General features: G+C 55.3%; 1 protein-coding gene across 1 annotated transcript; it reads left to right on the forward strand.

The window, feature by feature from the left end:
* Positions 1–1,268: 1,268 nt before the first annotated feature.
* ACE (angiotensin I converting enzyme) lies at positions 1,269–18,167 on the forward strand. Its single transcript, XM_021538558.3, has 25 exons — positions 1,269–1,520; positions 4,854–5,021; positions 6,309–6,396; positions 6,637–6,780; positions 7,027–7,218; positions 7,362–7,459; positions 7,987–8,159; positions 8,437–8,660; positions 9,996–10,140; positions 10,437–10,535; positions 10,749–10,871; positions 11,332–11,543; positions 12,028–12,164; positions 12,439–12,597; positions 13,006–13,093; positions 13,291–13,434; positions 13,656–13,847; positions 14,171–14,268; positions 14,552–14,724; positions 15,164–15,387; positions 15,609–15,753; positions 15,955–16,053; positions 16,454–16,576; positions 17,099–17,286; positions 17,539–18,167. Exons 1-25 carry the CDS (start codon positions 1,311–1,313, stop codon positions 17,724–17,726), a joined length of 3,834 nt encoding a protein of 1,277 aa, XP_021394233.3. The 5' UTR covers positions 1,269–1,310; the 3' UTR covers positions 17,727–18,167.
* Positions 18,168–18,776: the final 609 nt, after the last annotated feature.

Raw genomic sequence — 18,776 nt, forward strand, 5'->3', positions numbered from 1 at the left:
TGGGGGATTGTCCCATGGGCCTCGTGTCAGAGGGATGAAGGGTTTTCATGTGCTCACATGAGCCTGTGCAGGTGGAGGGTGCTAGAACAGGGTGTGAAGTTGTGATTTTTGGAGTGAGACTAATAAACGTTGGAGGCTTGCAGTCTTCTAAGTTGGTTTTTTTATTGTTTGGGGTTTTTTTTTAATTTCTTTTTATTTTTTAATGGCTGTGCACACCCCATAGGGTGCCCAGTGCTGACAGGAGGACATGTCCCTTTTTGAGTGGCCACATTGTCCCCATGGAGTCACTCCATGGACTTACTCCAAGGGGCCATGATGGTGTCCAGCTGCTCTGCACCTCCCAGCAGGGACAAAAGGTCAAGGGATTTCCCTCTGTTCCCCCTCAAAAATCTCTCTCTTGGCAGTTGTTCACTGTGTGTCTATGGGGTGGTTGCTCCAACAAGGAGTCATGAGGTCAGTCAACCCAGGGGCTAAGTTCATCCCAGGCACCATTCCCAGGGCTGAGGCCAGGCCCTGGGGAAAAGGGATTTGGTTGATTAAATAGATAACGAAACAAAACAAAGGAGCTATCAAGCCCACCCACATGAGTCTGATTTTCATTTTGAAGGAACTTTTTGTTACTCGTTTGTCATCAGCCTAATTCCTCCAAGTCCAAAATGCTTGGTGTGATGTGATGTGATTTCCTTCACAGCCAGAAGAAATACTGTTTCACTGAAAAATGAGGTTATGTCGGGAAGGGGTTGCCTTTGGCAGGAAGCAGCGTGAGACAGACCTTGGCTGTGTCCCACAGGAACAGTTTCCTTCCTGCGCTTGCCTTTGCAGCCCCCCGCAGGTGATCGGGATGTTGCCGAGGGGCGTCTGCGGTGCGATGCCGGTGAAGGGAGGTGTTCTGCTGAGGACCCTTGAGCTGGATCCCCCTGCGCCAAATCGGGAGGCGACTGGAACCCTGCAGGGATGGAGCTGCGTCTCACCCACCCCATCCACCCTAGCCTTTCTCCTTTTTCTGCCTTTCCCTGGATTCTCCTCCGTCTCCTTCCTTCCCTCCTGTCCCAGCCCCTTCCCCTTCCCTCCCGGCAGCGCCAGGAGCCACAAGGAGTTTGCACCGCACGGCAGCGTTCGCTCGCTGCTGCTTCCCGCAAGCCTTGGAGTTGCGGAAGGGAGAACGGAATACTCCGCTCTTATCGGCGAGGGGAGGCAGGCTCGGTGGGCAGGGTTTGCGCGAAAGCTGCTGGCTTATAAGCAGCCGCGGGCGGGGGCAAAGCTGTCTCGGAGGCAGCGAGCGGGGCCGCTCCGCGCGGCGCTCCGCCGCGATGCCCGCGGCGCTGCCGCTGCTGCTCTGGCTGAGCCTCGCAGGCGCCCTCCGGCCCGGCCTCGAGCCCCCCCGGCACGACCCCACCGAGCAAGGGGCCGCCCTCTTCGCCAGCGACTACAACACCACGGCCGAGCTCGTCCTCTTCCACAGCGTCTCGGCCAGCTGGAATTACAACACCAACCTGACGGCCGAAAATGCTGCTCTGCAGGTGGGTGGCGGGACGGGGGCGACGCTACCACGGGGGTGTCCCCAGCACCGGGGACTGAGGGGGCTAGGTCACGGTGGAGACACTCGGTGTAGTTCCTTTCCTCCCTGCGGGCTTCTGTCTCAGCACCTCGGGGTGGCAAACCAAGGCTGGCACCTGTAGTCCAAAAGCCGCAGGGGTTTGCCCCAAATTTGCTTTCAGAGACTCTGCCCCAGAATGACAGCTCTGGTCCCAGAGCAGTCAAGGTTATTTTTAAAGGTGATTCCTTCCTCCCAGCACATTCCTTTCCCCCTTCCCAGAACTGGACCAGGTGTCAGTTGTCCGTGTCCCTGTCCCTGGCTGGGGTCACCACATCCCAGTGCTGAGAGCTTTAGTTTGGGGTGGACATCAGGAGCCCAAAGTGCGCAAGCAGCTGGGTAGCATCGGGACTGAGGCTGCCACCTCTTGTCGCTGTGTCCCCAGCCCACTGGGACAAAGAGTGGTGGGAAAGCACTCCAGGCTGTAGGGAATTAGACATCAGGTTAGTGCAGGAGGAGCCTCTGCGGGGAGCAACGCTGTGTACATCCCACAGGCATGGGTGTGTTTTCCCAGGAGTTTGCATATGTCTGGGTTGTGTTTAGTGGGGCAGGGAGCTGGAGCAGCCCCGGGTGTGCTCCCGGCGGGGTGAGCTGCAGCCCAGCCCAGCCCAGGCAGTGGCAGTGCCGGGGCAGGCTGGGGTGGTTCCGTGGTCCCGGCTGTGCTCGGGAAGCTGCCAGTGGCCCAGCATGGGATCCTGGACAAGTCACTGCACGCAGCTCAGGATACGTGTGCCAGTCCTATGGCTACGGGGCACGAGGCGCCGTGCAGCCCGTGCGTGACCGTGGTGTGTTTGGCCACCCCAGTGTCACACAGGGCCTGGCACACAGAGCCCTGAACCCTCCAGATCCCATGGGGATAGGAGCACATTGTGTCCTGTGCGGGAAGGAAATGCATCTTCCTGTGTAGGGGAAAGATCACTGCCAGGTCTGGGCACTGCCAATTTGGCAGGACACTCAAGAGGGCCCAGATGCCCCTTCAGCCTTTTTTTGTCAAGCTGACGTGATGTCTGGGCAGGCGCCCAGCTCTAGCTGCAGATGTGGTGGGGTGGGGGACCCTAGGGCAGAGAAGGAACATCCCAGCTACACTGAGTCCATAATTAAGGCCAGGAGAGCACCTTGCATGGACTTTTCTCAGAAGGATTCCAGGCTCAGAAGGTTTCCAGACCAGCTTCCCCCCCTTTATGTGCTATTAAATGTGTGAGGATCATGTCCAGGAGCTCCCTGCAATGCCAAGGCTCCTAAGCCAGCTCAGGTAGAGGAGGGGATCTGAAGCCCTGAGATCAGTCCATGGCAGCAGGGAGGTGTTGTGGGATGGGGAGTCACTGGCTGCTAAAGGAATAACAGCTGGCCCAAAAAGCTGAATTTGGGGGACCTGGGAGACCATTGGGCCAGGCAAACTTAACGCAAGAGAGGCTGAGCCAGGCCACCAGGGCATGGGCAGCTCTGGGGCCGGCCACAAAAGGGGATCCTGTGACAGGAGAGGCAGGAGATCCAAGGCAGGGCAGGGATGGATAGAGGGATGCTGGACAGACAGATGGAGATGGATGTACCATCTTTGGCAAGCTGGGATTCTGGGCAAGGGGCTGGCAATGGGGCCTGGGGGCTGCTCACGTTTGGGTGCAGAACTACTGCAGAGCCTGGGCCAAGGCAGTCCCAGTGTCCTGAGCTGCATCCCGAGTCTTCACCATGCACCCAGCAGGGAGGGACTGGGGCAGAGCTTTGGCAGGGAGGCTTTGAGGCTGTGGGTGCCAAGGGGCTTCTGAGCCCCCCACTGGGGCATCCCCTCCAGAGAGAGATCCCAGATGTGGAGCTGAAGGGCCAGGACTGGTGGGCATGGCCATGGTGACGGAGTCTCAGGCAGCACCGCTGGCCACAGCTCACTCCACCAGAGCTGTCAGGAGAGTTTAGGGTACAATTTGCCTGAACAAACACAGGTGTCTGTTCAAGGAAAAAACAAAACACAGCTGAACTCTGCTTCCTCCAGCTCCTCCAGCTCTGCACGGGGTCTGGGAAGGGGTAAAGGCATCTCCTCTTTAGAGGGGTGATGCAAGAGCAGGGTGTCTGTGGGGTTGGCATGCCTTAGCATGTTGGGGGATTGGAGCCATCTGATACCAGTGATGCACTGGGATGTGCAAGGGAAGCAGTGGGAGCAGTGCAGGGTATCCAGGGGCACCTGGCACTTTTGGCATTCCCACCCCCATGTCCCAGAGCTGTGTGGGTACCTGCCCCGGGCAGCCTCCACCTCCACCCCACCACAACTCCCTTCCCTGCTGCCTGCTGAGGGAATGTGAAGATTAAAATAAAACAAACCAGGCATGTTGGAGCCAGGCTAAAAATGCCACAAGTCACAGCTATTGAGCTCCATAAATCACACTAGGACGGCACATGGACAGCGACCAGGCACTCTGCACCATCTCACTCCACCTGCACCGGGCCAGGACACTCTTAATGGAGCTTCCCAAAAATACAGCTGACACTGATCAGGCTGGGATACAAACAGCTGCAATGCACCCCATCCCAAAACCAGGGCCACAGCCCCAGCTGCCTAAATAACACCCCACAGAACCAGCAGCTTACTGCCAGCCCATGGCCCCAGGAAGGGAGATCAGGGCTGGCAGGAGTTGGGTGGCAGTGAGACACCCAAAACTGGGGACTCCGAGTAAATGGGTGAATACCAGATGTGGCATTTACAGGTCTCAGGGTACAGACAGCCAATTGAGAAATGTATAGAAATAGAAGTGTACAGACAGAGTGAGGACATACAGGAAGGAGAAAGGTGAATGTGGCACCTTTATAGTTATCTTTTGGGCTTTTGTGAAAGTGAGAAACAGCAGGAATATAAATAAAATTAAGCCAGACCTCAGAGCTCCTTCCAAAACCAGGGTCCAGCAGATGTCAAAGCCAGCCCAAGAGCACCCAGACACCCTGACTGCATGGTCTGGACACCCAATCCGAGCATTCCCATCCCATATGAGACCCTGGAGCTCCCTCCAAAACACCCTCACAGGCCACCCTCGTGGGTGCTCATGGAGAGTTCCACAGGGGGGCAGGGGCTGCAGACACTGCAGTGCCAGATGGAAGCTGCTGTCTCTGTCCATGGGTGCCACGGCCTGGGGAAAGCTCTGCCTGTCATCCCATGTCCTGTCACCTCTGACTTCCACAAACCCTCATGCCTTTGCCCTTGGCCCCCTAACCATGCCTGGGTGGTGGCATGTCCCAGGGCTGGTCCTGAGCCCCCATGTCCCCTCTCACCACGCAGGTCACAGCATCACTGGAGGAGCAGGACTTCACAGAGCTATGGGGGAAGAGAGCCAAGGAACTCTATGGGGACAAGTGGAATAACTTCAGTGACCCCCAGCTGAGGAAGATCATTGGATCAATCCAGACCTTGGGACCCTCCAACCTGCCCCTGGAGCTGAGAGAGAAGGTAGGCAAGGTGGTGGTGGAGCCCTGGGCAAGGCTGGGGTGCTGTGAAATGCCTTGGAGGGATTTCCCACAAGCATCCAGACTCTGCGGCTGGCCTGTTGCATTTTGGAGGGTGTCACTGGCCTCTACACAGCGATTGAGGAGGAGATGGAGTGCTATCTTCAGGGGATGAGGGGTGCCTTCTGGCCCTATTAGCCAGTTCTAACCTTATCTTGGAGCTGTCCCAGCAGGATTTCCTGCTTACACAGAGCAGTCTTGGGCATCACCTGGAGACCAGCCAGGCTGTGCCCATAGCTGAAGCCAGCTGTCCCAACCCCTCTGGGCTCATCAGGTATGCAGCCCACTGAAAAGAAGGGCTGATGCAGCCACCTGGCTTCTGAGCTCTCCATAAGACAAGGACTGCTGTGCCTTGGTGACACACTTCTATGCCAGGGACATCAGGACATCCTGAGCCTTCCCCATCACAGTCCTGAGCTTTTAGAGCAGTTTATCTGAATTTTGATTTCCACACATGAAAACATTGCCCAGGCTCAGGACAGGCTCTTCCATCCTGACCCACAGACCCCTGACAGCCATTCCAGCCAAACCCTGGTAAAGCCTAGTGATGCAATCGCTTCCGGAGAACTGTCGGCCCCGGTTCCTTCCAGGAAGCCCATCCCTGCCCTCTTCCAGATAACAGACAGCATCATGTCTCCTCCCTGCACATCAGTCATGCCTCGCCCATCTCTGGGCAGCTCTATCCCACAGGCACCATTGTCCCCATCTCCATCCCCTCTGCACAGATGGAGCAGAGGAATGGGAGTGGAGAGAGGGACAGAGCAGAGGAATTTCCTTCCCTGGGATTGGGCTTCCCAGGCATGTTCCAGGAAACCTCCTGTTGCTATTGTTTGCTGTTGTTGCAGTTCACAGAAACAAATCCCCCTCATCCTCCGGCTTTTCTTCTATGGTTAAAAAAACATAGGAGAAGAAAAGCCGGAGGATGAGGGGGATTTTCGATAAACAGCCTGTGCCGTGGCCCCGCTGACAAACATCCTTATAAACAGCCCCTCTCTGCAGCATGGCTCTGCAGGGATTGTCTGTCCCAAAGAGCCTCCCTGCTCCCACCATGCCAAAACCCTGAGTGATAACACACTTATCTCACCAAAAACGTGCTGTATAAACACAACAATCCTTCCCCACATCCGTCTGGACACACAGACTCCAGAGCTGGGAAGCCTGTCAATCCTGAAGGGCTGTTCCTGTCCCCTGGCAGCCCCTTTCCTTTCAGCAGTCTTTTCCTTTCCTACAGTACAACACCATCCTGAGCGACATGGACAAAATCTACTCCACAGCCAAGGTGTGCCTGCCCAACGGCACCTGCTGGGATCTGGAGCCAGGTATGGTCCCTGTCCCCTTGATCCTGCCAGCTGCTAAGCACCCATGGCCATGACTTTGTCCTGGTCCCCACATCCTTAGTGGGTTGGGTTGGCATGTGCCGCTCTCGTTAATCAGGACTGTCCCAGAGTGAGGATGGGAGCTTGGGTCTGGCGTGGTGGTGGTGGCACCTCTGCAGAGCTGTGGCACACACCTTCCTCTCCAGCTGCTTTCTCATGTTCTACTTGTCCCCTCTGTCCCAGACCTCTCGGACATCATGGCCACCTCCCGCAGCTACAAGAAGCTGCTGTACGCCTGGGAGGGGTGGCACAACGCTGCGGGGAACCCGCTGCGCCCCAAGTACGAGGAGTTCGTGAAGCTGAGCAACGAAGCCTATTTGCAGGATGGTACAAACCAAGGGGATCCCAACCAGGGGGTGGTCAGGGAGCAGGGGTGGAAATCGTGACTGGGACATTGGGATGCCCTGCTGCTCTTCCCACCCCACCTGCAGCCAGGCATCCAACTTCTATTTCCCAGCACATAGGGAAGAGGGAAGAATCCTGCTGGTGGTCCCTGGTCCCACCTTTTGGGGATGGGCAGTGGGGGCAGCCTTTGAGGTCTGGAGACAGAGGCTTTCCCTGTATCCCTGGTAGGATTCAATGACACAGGCAGCTACTGGCGCTCCTGGTACGACTCAGACTCCTTTGAGAAGGACCTGGAGCACATCTACAACCAGCTGGAGCCACTCTACCTCAACCTGCACGCCTTCGTCCGGAGGAAGCTGTATGACCGCTATGGGCCCAAATACATCAACCTGAAGGGTCCCATCCCTGCTCACCTCCTGGGTAAGAGATGAGACTCCCCCAGCCTGCGCCCAGAGGTGCTGGTGGGGTCAGAGGGCACACACAAGACCAGAGAGATCCCAGTAATAATTGTGTTTCTCTTCTGAACTGCCACCAACTCTACTCCAGCTATTTTCTCTTTTCAGGGAACATGTGGGCTCAGCAGTGGAACAACATCTATGACCTGATGATCCCCTACCCTGAGAAGCCCAGCCTTGATGTCACGAGCACCATGGTGCAGCAGGTGATCGGCTGAGGGACTAATTGGAGGGACCAGGGAGAAAAAGCAGGAGGTGTTGCCAAGGCTGGCCCATGACATTGACCCCATGGGAGTAATTTCTCATACTTGTATAGGGGACAGCAGAAAATCCATATCTGGGAGGGAAGGGACAAAGAAATTATCTTACTCTGTATCTGGCAATGACCAAAGAGGCAGCAGGTGGACAAAAGTGGGCAGTGCACTGGGACTGCTGCCAGTCCCCAGGCTGGGGCTGCATTGCTGCAGTCACACCATCACACAGCTCCAAGCACTTCTTGGGTATTAGTCCTGCTCCCTTCTCCTGCCCCTGCTCCAGCACCATTGCTTGGTGTTTTTTAGTGATGTTCACACCACTTTTGGGGCTGGGCCTCCCCGCCACAGAGAGGGAGCAGGACCTCAGTCCCTGGGAGCAACTCACCTCCTTCCCACAATCCTGGAGCATTGGAGGCAATGCCCAGGGCACAGGCAGCAGCCCCTTCCTCAGCCATAACCCATTGCCTGCTGCCCACCAGGGCTGGAATGCCACTCACATGTTCCGGGTCTCGGAGGAGTTCTTCACCTCCCTGGGGCTTCTGGAGATGCCCGCTGAATTCTGGGAGAAGTCCATGCTGGAAAAGCCGACGGATGGGCGGGAGGTGGTGTGTCACGCCTCGGCCTGGGATTTCTACAACCGCAAGGACTTCAGGTCTGTGGGGACATGCAGGGAGCCAGGGCTGCAGGGCAAGACCCTCTCCTCTCCCCACTGGTGATCCCCCTTTTGGGTACCCCCAGCCTGGCCATGCAGCCCAATATGGCACTTTCTGAGGCAAGGTCTGGAGTGGCAATGCTGCCCTGCCTTCCCCTCCACTTTCCCTTACCCTGTGGGGTGTTGCCACCCTCTCTGAGACTGTGGGGAGTCCTTTCCATCAAGGGGGTGGACAGCTCCCTCACTCAGCTCAGGCAGCGCTGTTTTCACATGGCAGGATCAAGCAGTGCACATCGGTGACCATGGAGCAGCTGTTCACAGTGCACCATGAGATGGGCCACATCCAATACTACCTGCAGTACAAGGACCAGCCCGTGTCCTTCCGCAGCGGGGCCAATCCTGGCTTCCATGAGGCCATTGGCGATGTCCTGTCCCTCTCTGTCTCCACCCCCAGCCACCTCAAGAAAATCGGTCTCCTCAGTAATGCCACTGAGGATGAAGGTATGGCAGCCTGGGGAGCAGGGTGCCCTGGAGGGCTCTGGCACTATGGCACTGGGAAGGGTTTGAGACATGCCAGGGTGGGTTTCAGTCTGGAAATGCAGCCCAGAGCTGCCACAACCCCTTCTCATCTCCACGGGTCCATGCACAACCCCCTCTTGTCTCCATGGGTCCGTTTAGAGCCCTTCTTGGCTCCATTCTTTTCACCCCTGAGGCAGGAGTGATGCTCTCCAGAGTTTGTCTGTGCCTTTCCCTTCACCAACAGAGCCCAAACTGGAAAACAACATTTTTGTGCTTGATTGGCTTTGACGTTTCTAGCATTCCTCCCTCCCTCCCTCACCAAGAAGCATCCAGCGCTGGAGCTCGCAGTGTGGCTCTGTGGAGGTGGCACCAAGCACGCACATGCATGGCCACGAGGGCGGGTGACATGTCCAGCTGCCAGCCAGCATGGCAGGGCAGCACTTGTCGCTGCAGGCACTGCCCAGTTCATCAAGAGCCTCATCCTCCCACCCCCTCAGCTGACACATCAAAGCAGATGGTGGCAAAAGAAATTGAGCACTCCCAGACCTGCCCCAGGCGCAGCTTGGTGGAGGAGGGACAGTCCCGGGATCCTCCCACCGTGTCATTAAATACATTTTATGACAAGAAAGACATCACAGCAGCCAAGAGCATCGGGCCAGCGCTGCACAAACACAACGAAGCAGATGGTCTCTGCCTCAAGCCATTGCTAGCCGACTTGCCAGCCTTTGGCAGCCAGGCTGCAATAGTGATGGCAGCCAATAGCCCCTCAGGGCAGTGCTGCCAACCCTTCTCTGACCCCACAGCTTCAGCTGGGTCTCCAGCAGGTTTTTCTCCTAACTTCCTTCCCTGGGTTTCTTTGAGGGGAAAAAGAGATGTCACCATCACCAGTGCTCCTCATGATATGGTGGTGACTGTCCTAGAGTTGACTCTAAACCATCAAGCCTCTGCGGTGGTGTGACTGCAGAACAAATGCCCGAGACCCCCTCACCCTGAGGCCCTAGGGTGGAAGTGTGAAGAGTAAACACTCACCAAAGGTCTTTTAACTCTGTGAGCTGGGCTAAGGGCAAGGGGACACCATGCTTGTCACTCTCCTTGTCCCCACTCAGCAGAAGGCACATGTTGCCCCAGGTAGTAACTGTGTCTGTAGAAACCTCCTGTATCCTACACAGCCTTCTTTAGGAGCAGGGTTAGATGCTGAGATGCTGTTCCCATTTCTCATCCAGATCTGCCCACTCTCTTGCCCACTAAAGTTCTGGTGCCTGTAGTGCTGTCTGTGCAGACTCCTTTCCAGCCTGGTTCAGGCTCTATTTCATGCAGAGAGCAATATCAACTACCTGCTGAAGATGGCCCTGGAGAAGATTGCCTTCCTGCCCTTTGGCTACCTCATCGACCAATGGCGCTGGAACGTGTTCAGTGGCCACACACCGCCAAGCCGCTACAACTACGACTGGTGGTATCTGAGGTAGGGGACAGTCACCGAGGGTGGATGTGGGTGTGGAACCTGGACACGTGCACAAAAGGGAGGCAGGAAAGAGGAAAGAAAAAGCATAAAAGTAGTGATGGAGATGGTGGGAGAGCGATGGATAGATGGGTGGGTGGGTAGGATGGATGGATGGATATATACATGGATATACATGGAATCATGCTCTAATTGTGCAGATTTCTTTAGCTCTGTATCAAGCCTTCCCATTCTTTGACTAGAGTCTTCTGACTTTTTATAATTCCCATGCTCATGCTGTTGTCCTCTGTTGTCCACAGAACCAAATACCAGGGCATCTGCGCTCCAATTTCAAGGAATGAGAGCAACTTTGACCCTGGAGCAAAGTACCACATCCCAGGGAACACTCCTTATATCAGGTAGAGGAAGTGTTGGCAAGAGGACCAAGGCTTAGGGTGCAGTGGGTGAGGGATCAGAGGGATCACCTCTGTGGGCAGGGACTGTCATGTGCTGCACCTGCTCAAAACATAGAGATCTCCCAACACCTGGGACCACAAATGGTGGGGTTGAGCTCTTGGACTTGTCTGCTTCCCCTTGTCCCCAGTTCTGACCTTCATGGGCTTCCTTGGCAGGTACTTTGTGAGCTTCGTCCTCCAGTTCCAGTTTCACAAGGCACTGTGCCAGGCAGCCAACCACACCGGTTCCTTGCACACCTGTGACATCTACAGGTCCAAAGAGGCTGGAGCCAAACTCAGGTGGGGACAGAGGAGGGTCAGGAAAATCGCCATAGGCAGATGTGTGCATGGAAGCTGATGGTGTGCAAAGGAAGGAAAGAAGAAAGGAAGGAAGGAAAAGTGAACTGGAGAAATAGCTTTGCAGATGGATGGATGGAAATATGTGGAAGCACTGGGGTGGGGTGAGTGGTCCTCACCAGAGTATTGCTATTGTCTCAGCCATGATCTCCCACCCAGACAAGAGGTCACTAAAGCACAGTTGGCTCCTGTTTATTCCCTGGGTGTTAAATGCATGAGTGTGTGACAGGGAGTCCCCAGTTCCCACGTGCAGGACAGCTGGTGGCTTACAGGGCAGTTCCCAGGCTCATGTCCCACTCTGGAACAGCATTCTCAAACCTTAAGATGCTGAGATACTATCACTGCTTCTCTCCCATCCATCCTCTGGCCTCATGCTGGCTCTTGCTGTTCTGCTCCTCCACAGGGAAATGTTGAAAGCTGGGTCCTCGAAGTCATGGCAGGATATCCTCTTGAATCTCACTGGCACAGGTCAGATGGATGCTGAGCCCCTTCTGGAGTATTTCAGCCCTGTCACCAAGTGGCTTCAGGAGCAGAACAACAAGACCAATGAGGTGCTGGGCTGGCCTGAGTTTGACTGGCGTCCCCCTGTCCCTGAAGGCTACCCTGAAGGCATTGGTAAGGCCTGGGTTTGGGGAGGGTCAGGAAGACGTCCCCCAAGGGACATCATTAATTCATAGGCAGAAGCAGAGGGAGGTCTCTGCTGTGGGTGGGGTGGTCACCATGCCAGGAAAGAGAAATAGCCAGCTCCAGTGAAGTCCCACGGGGGCCTGCTTCCCAGGAGGCAGGTGCCGTTGTCTGAAGCTGCGTAGTGATGTCATCAGTCATGGTGTGAAGAGTTTCTCTTCTTAGTTGTATCCTTTGTGCTCACATGGGAGAGTCTAGGGCATGCACTTTTCCTATTATCCCATCATCTGTCCAAGGGACACCCCAGCTGGGCACCTTTTCTCCGATTTCTTAGCTCAGCCTGCTGCCAGGTTGTGGCATCCTTCAATAAACCTGCAGTTCTGGGAAAAGCTTAATTATGGCTTCTCCATGGGATAGTGCTCTTGCAACTCTCCTGACCTTTCTCATCTCTTCCCTCATTTATTTCCTCCTCTAGACAAAATAGCAGATGAGGCACAAGCCAGAGAGTTCTTGTCTGAGTACAACAGCACAGCTGAGCAAGTGTGGAATGCCTACACAGAGGCATCCTGGGCCTACAACACCAACATCACTGACCACAACAAGGAGATCATGGTACGGGCATGACCCTGGGGCTGTGCAGGGAGAACCAACGGCAGGTGGTACCCAGAGCACATGTCACAGAAGCTCTGAAAGCCAGGGCAGCCTCTGCCCCTTGTAAAGGGATAACATTCTCACCCAGGAAGTGCCTTTTCCTTGAAAACCCTCATCACCCAATGAGGTACTCACAAAGGCAGCTGGGGAGGGTGTCAGTCATGGCATGCCAGGTGGTGTTTCTAGTGGTGGCGTGTGCCTTCTCCCTGAAGTAACTCTTCTTCTCTCATTTTAGCTGGAGAAGAACTTGGCCATGTCCAAACACACCCTGGAGTATGGCATGAGGGCCAGGCAGTTTGACACCTCCGATTTCCAGGACAAAAGTGTCACCCGCATTCTCAAGAAGCTGAGTGTCATCGAGAGGGCAGCCTTACCTGAGAATGAGCTGAAGGAGGTGAGTGGCAAGGGGACAGAGCAAGAGAGGGTGTCCTTTGCCATTGTCTTGTGCAAAGACAAAAGTTTCTCTCAAAATTTAAGAAATGCCACTGGGCAGCCACCATTTGCCTTGAAAAAGGTGATAGCTTGGTACCTTCTACACAAAGCCAAAATCCTTGTCTTCAGGGCTTCCCAGCCAAAGGTTGCCTGTCCCAGGCTACAGTGGGGCCTGAATGTTTGGGTGACAATGGCACATTCCTTGTTGGCCCCAGGCTCTCTTGCACTGACTCAGTGCAAGAGTCACACTTGATCTTGGAAGGGACCAGAATAAAACACCTGAAAACCTCGATGGGCTGAGACATCCTCCAATATCCTCCAGTATCTGGAACAAGGATAACCACTTTACATACTCTGATTTCCTTTGCAGTATAATACCCTCCTCTCAGATATGGAGACCACGTACAGTGTGGCCAAGGTCTGCAGAGAGAACAAAACCTGTCACCCCCTAGATCCTGGTAAGATCAAGCAGGGTGTCCTGTGGGACATCAGCACTGGCCCAGAAGGGAGGGATTTTTTTAATGGGGGCATGAAGAAAGGCTGTGAAGGGTTCTTTCACCTTCTCAGTGATGGCCCCTGAGCAGCAGGGTACAGAATCACTGTGACTGTTCAGCCCACCCAGCAGGATTACAGTGGCTTCATTGGTCTCCCTTAGACCTCACAGACATCATGGCCACCTCTCGGGACTATGATGAGCTTCTCTTTGCCTGGAAGGGCTGGCGGGATGCTTCTGGGAAGAAGATGAGGAACAACTACAAGCGATATGTGGAACTGAGCAACAAGGCCGCCATGCTCAATGGTCAGTGCCCTGCTCCCCTAGAGCCCACCATGGTCCTAACCCCCTGTGAGCAGAGGATTGGGCTCTTTATCCTACTGGGGGTCAAAATCCTAAGGGTGTGGAGGTCCCACTAACTCCCAAGAGATCTACTCTCTCACAATGGAAGGACTTGGAGTTTCTGAAGAGCAAGACAGAGTCTTGCCCAAGAAGGACAGAGTCTGACAGCTTCTTGCCCTGCACAGGCTACAAGGACAATGGGGCCTACTGGAGATCCCTGTATGAGACATCCACCTTCGAGGAAGATCTGGAGAAGCTGTATCTGCAGCTGCAGCCCCTGTACCTCAACCTACATGCCTATGTACGCCGAGCCCTCTACAAGAAGTATGGTGCAGAGCACATAAACCTGAAGGGTCCCATCCCTGCCCATCTGCTCGGTAAGGGCTTTGCTTGAGCTACACTGTGTTTCCCACCATGTATGGCTGTCTCTGCCATGCCAAGAGTTAAGACTGGTCTCTGTTCAGCTCTGGCTGAAGGGAAGAGGTCCCCTGGCATGGGTCTGTAGAGGCAAATCTACCCCAGGGAAGGGCAGCACGTGATTTGACTTCTCTTGCGTGGATGGGCTCCTGCCTACATTGCCCTTATGCACACAGGGCAGGGACCAGGCAGGGTGATCCACCTGTGCAGGAGGAGGGAGTAACTGGCTGCTCTCCTCTCCCTGTCTCCCTCCTGACATGTGTCATCCTCCTGCGCTTCCTAGGCAACATGTGGGCTCAGTCATGGTCCAACATTTTTGACCTGGTGATACCTTTCCCAGATGCCACCAAGGTGGATGCCACCCCAGCCATGAAAAAACAGGTCAGTGCTTTTCTAGGCTGCTCTGGGGAAGTCCCTTGGGACCCAGCAACTTCTGGCTGTTGCCACTACCCATGCTGCCAAATGCTCTAATGTTGCCCAAAAAAATCCATGCCTCGTCTGTATTCTCCCTACCTCTATATGCCAAGACCTGGATCTAGGTCTAGCTGGCTCCAGGAGATTCCCCTGCCCAGAACAAGGTTAACCCTGTCCTCCCATCCTTCCACAGCCCCCGGTACACCAGCATCCCCCACTGCCCCTCACCAGGTCTCTGCTCTTTCCCCAGGGCTGGACACCCAAGAAAATGTTTGAAGAGTCAGACCGTTTCTTCACCTCTCTGGGCCTCATCCCGATGCCACAGGAGTTCTGGGACAAGTCCATGATCGAGAAGCCAGTGGATGGGCGGGAGGTGGTGTGTCACGCCTCGGCCTGGGACTTCTACAATCGCAAGGACTTCAGGTGCCTGTGGGGAGCAGGTGGTGGCCACTGTTGGCATGGTGCTGGGGCAGAAAGAGTCTTTGTAGAATAAGGGCATGCGGGCTGATGCCACCACAGTGTATCTTGCTCTGTGGCTGTGGCACCCCAACTGTGGCACTTCTCTTGGTACCCAAGATGCTGGTAGGAGTCCCCAAGGTGGATGGAGGAAAATCCATGCCTGCCCTGCCCTGTCCTGGAGAATGTAAAAGCTGATGGACAGGGACAGGGAATGGGCAGGGTCAGGAGGATATGCAGGAGGAGGAAAAGACCAACCCAGTGGAGTAGGACCAGCCTGGTCTGGCATCAGATGTGGGGAGGGGGCACATAGAAAGGAAAAATAGTTCAAGGGAGTGTGATAGTTCCTGGAGGTTTTCATGCCAGCACTGCCCTCCCCTCTCCCCCAACCCGTGTGCCCATCCAGGATCAAGCAGTGCACCGTGGTGAACATGGACGACCTCATCACAGTGCATCATGAGATGGGCCACGTCCAGTACTTCCTGCAGTACAAGGACCAGCCTGTCTCCTTCCGCGACGGGGCCAACCCTGGCTTCCATGAGGCTGTTGGAGATGTCATGGCCTTGTCTGTCTCCACCCCCAAACATCTCCATAGCATCAATCTGCTGGACCAAGTAATGGAAAATGAAGGTGAGATGGAGGGCCACACAGCAAATGTGGGGATGCTGATGGAAACAGCTGGAAATGCAGATAGTCAGGAGGGGCTGGGCAAGGTTGAAGGGCTCAGGGACATACAGTGGTGGCTTTGCATGCATGGAGGGGACAGGACCCAGTTCTGGGGCAGAATGACCCACAGAGGGAGGAGACGTGGACACAGCACTGTCTTGCTCACATCTTCATGCCCCGGGCAGAAAGTGATATTAACTATCTGATGAGCATCGCCCTGGACAAAATCGCCTTCCTGCCTTTTGGATACCTCATGGACCAGTGGCGCTGGAAGGTGTTTGATAGGCGGATCAAGGAGGATGAGTACAACAAGGAGTGGTGGAACCTCAGGTAGGATTGAATTCAGACCCCTGTCTGGGACAAGAGCCTTGGCCATCACCCCACGGGTGTTTTCTCCTTGCGGTCCATCTGACTGCAATGGGAATTATGAGATACACAACCCCTCCCTCTGTCCTCACACCCCACTATGTTCCTTCCCACTTTGCCCCATCTCCTCCTCCCCAAGCTGGCCTGACTCCCTCTCTCACACAGGATGAAGTACCAGGGCTTGTGCCCTCCAGCACCAAGGTCTGAAGATGACTTTGACCCCGGGGCAAAGTTTCACATTCCTGCCAACGTCCCTTACATTAGGTGAGCCAGCAGGGCTGGGGCACCAGGGACACCACTTGGACATAAAAGCAGGATCCCCAGGTCAGATGCCAGCGAGGACATCTTTTTCCATGGCTGGTGGTACCATCCTACATGGGCTGGGCAGCTTCAGAGACCCTGACAGAGCTTCAGACGAGAAGTCTGGATTTAGGGGAATTTCTCCCTATCCAAGGAAGATGAGCTCATCCACTCTGACAAACATAAAACACATCATGGGAGAAATGGCCTCAGCAGGTTGAGCTGAGCTGAAGCAGGTGTAGCTCCAATGCCAGTGATGCTCCTCCAGACTGGGAGGGTGCCACCAGAGAATAAGGGGAGCCACATCCTCTCTTGCACAGGCACAAGCAGGGTCCATTCCCATCTCTTCATCCTTCTTGGCCAGGTATTTCGTCAGCTTTGTGATCCAGTTCCAGTTCCACCAGGCACTCTGTGATGCAGCTGGGCACAAGGGTCCCCTGCACACCTGTGACATCTACCAGTCCAAGGAGGCTGGGAAGATCTTGGGGTAGGTATCTGGGGGTAGGTATGTGGGCAGGGTAAAGCCAAGGCACCTATATCCCCAAATACCTTAAAGCCAGCCCAGCAAGACAGGAGACAACAGAGCCCCTGGTCACCCACCCCGTCCCTGGGGCAGACATCCTGGGCTGTGATTGCAAAAGCAGCCACTAGATGGTAGCTAGGCCCCTGGCAGGGGGAAGGCTCCCTCCTCCTCCTCCTCCTCCTCCCAGCCCCCAGTTCCTTAGAGAAAACAACCCCCTTGCTTCAAGAAAAGCACCTGCAAAATTAACTCTTTCACCAAGGGACTGCTCTGCATCAGGCTGGATTCACTGGAGGTTTTTAATCCGTGCAAACCCCTCTTCCCCCACAGATAAATGTCCTTCCCTGTGCTACAGGCTGTCAGCCCTGTGGTTCTGGGGGTTCACACTGCACCCAGGGATGCTGGTACCAAGAACTCCAAGGGAAAGGGAGGGGCTGGCAGCCAAGAGGGTGATGGGGAACACACTGGAGCCGATTTCTCCTGCCACAGGGATGCCCTGAAGCTGGGTTTCAGCAAGCCATGGCCCGAAGCCATGCAGCTCATCACAGGGCAGCCCAACATGTCAGCAGAGGCCCTGATGAGCTACTTCGAGCCACTCATGACGTGGCTGGAGAAAGAGAACAAGAAGAACGGGGAGGTCCTGGGCTGGCCCGAATACAGCTGGACTCCTTACACAGGTATGCAGGGCTCAGCCAAGCACAGCAGGTCCACGACTGAACAGGGCTCAGCCCTCACCAGGGTCAGAAGGAAACGGAGCTCTCTTGGTGCCGCTTGGCCATCCCAAAAACCCCAGGGTGTTTGGATACTTCTCCTTGATTCCTCATGGAGCTGAGGCCAAAGGGCATCCAAGAGACCAGCAAAGGTGGCCCAACATGCCACAGCCCAGAGTCCCTGGCAACAACTATATCGGTCATTTCTCTCTTTTGCAGTCCAAGATGACTCCAGCAAAACTGATTTCCTGGGAATGTCCCTGACCAAAAGTCAAGCCACAGCTGGGGGCTGGGTCCTGCTCACCCTGGCACTCATCTTCCTGATCACCACCATCTTCTTGGGTGTCAAGTTCTTCTCAAGCCAGAGAAAGGCCTTCAAATCCATCTCAGAAATGGAACTGAAATAAGGCAGCTGCCAGCAGGGCAACATAGACAGGGTGCAAGCATGGGCACTTGGCCAGGCTGGCAGCCATGCCATGGGCACACTTGCCAAGGAAGCCATGGGTTTCCACAGCCCAGGATTCCTCTCTCCTATCAGGTCAGACATTCCTTTCCACTATGCAAGAGCCAGAGCAGAGAAGAGCTATTTATTTGTCAGTGTCTGAATCAGGGGAAAGAGAAGTTCAGGCTCCGGCAGGCACGGAGCCATCACAAGCTGCCCCTGTGCCCAGGGCTGGAGCTGGTCCAGCCTGGTCACCCACCAGCCAGTTCTGGTCTGTGGGCAAAGCCACAGAGACTTGAGTGACAGAGGGCAGTCTGGGGAGGGATGGAGCACATCCTGGTTTGCCTGCTACCAGGCTGTTCACTTGCATGGATGAAAAATAAACCCATGTCTTGTCCCCCTTTGAGCAGCAGCTCAGCTTCTTCTTGCATGTGGGCTGGGGTCTCAGTGGAACAAGGCTCTCAAGCAGGAGAGCTGCCACCCCAATCCAGTGCAAACACAAATTCCTGGGGACCAATCTGGCTTTGGGGCAACATGACTGCAGCACCCTGCTTCTCCCCTCCCCATCTGAAAGATCAGCATCCGTTTGCAGCATCTCCATCCTCCCCTGCGTCGCTGCTCCCATCAGAGCTGACAGCTCGTGGGTTCACGGTGCCTAAGGGAGGGGCTGAATCGGGGCCAGGAATCCCCGAAGTCCAGACGTGAACTGTTTAAAGGGCTGGGGGGTCACCGGGCTGGAGCTCACGACTGCTGTGGCTCCAGCACCAGTGCCACATTTACGTAAGAGCCGGGGAGGGGGTTCCAAGGTCAGCGATCACCTCCTGCCCTCCAGCTCCTGATTATCTTGGGATCAGCCGTGCTTTGAGGCCCACCCGCCCCCCCCGCCCCGGCCTCCCCGTCTTTCTTCTGCTTCTGTAAATAAAACTTCGTATTTGTTCTGCAGTGATTAGGTGCAAAACTAATCCCAGGCTGGGGATTATTGCAGCCTTAAAGAGCCGTGATCTGCTGCAGCCCG

The sequence above is a fragment of the Lonchura striata genome, chromosome 27 (assembly GCF_050655825.1).
Source record: "Lonchura striata isolate lonStrDom1 chromosome 27, ASM5065582v1, whole genome shotgun sequence".
Lineage (NCBI taxonomy): Eukaryota > Metazoa > Chordata > Aves > Passeriformes > Estrildidae > Lonchura > Lonchura striata.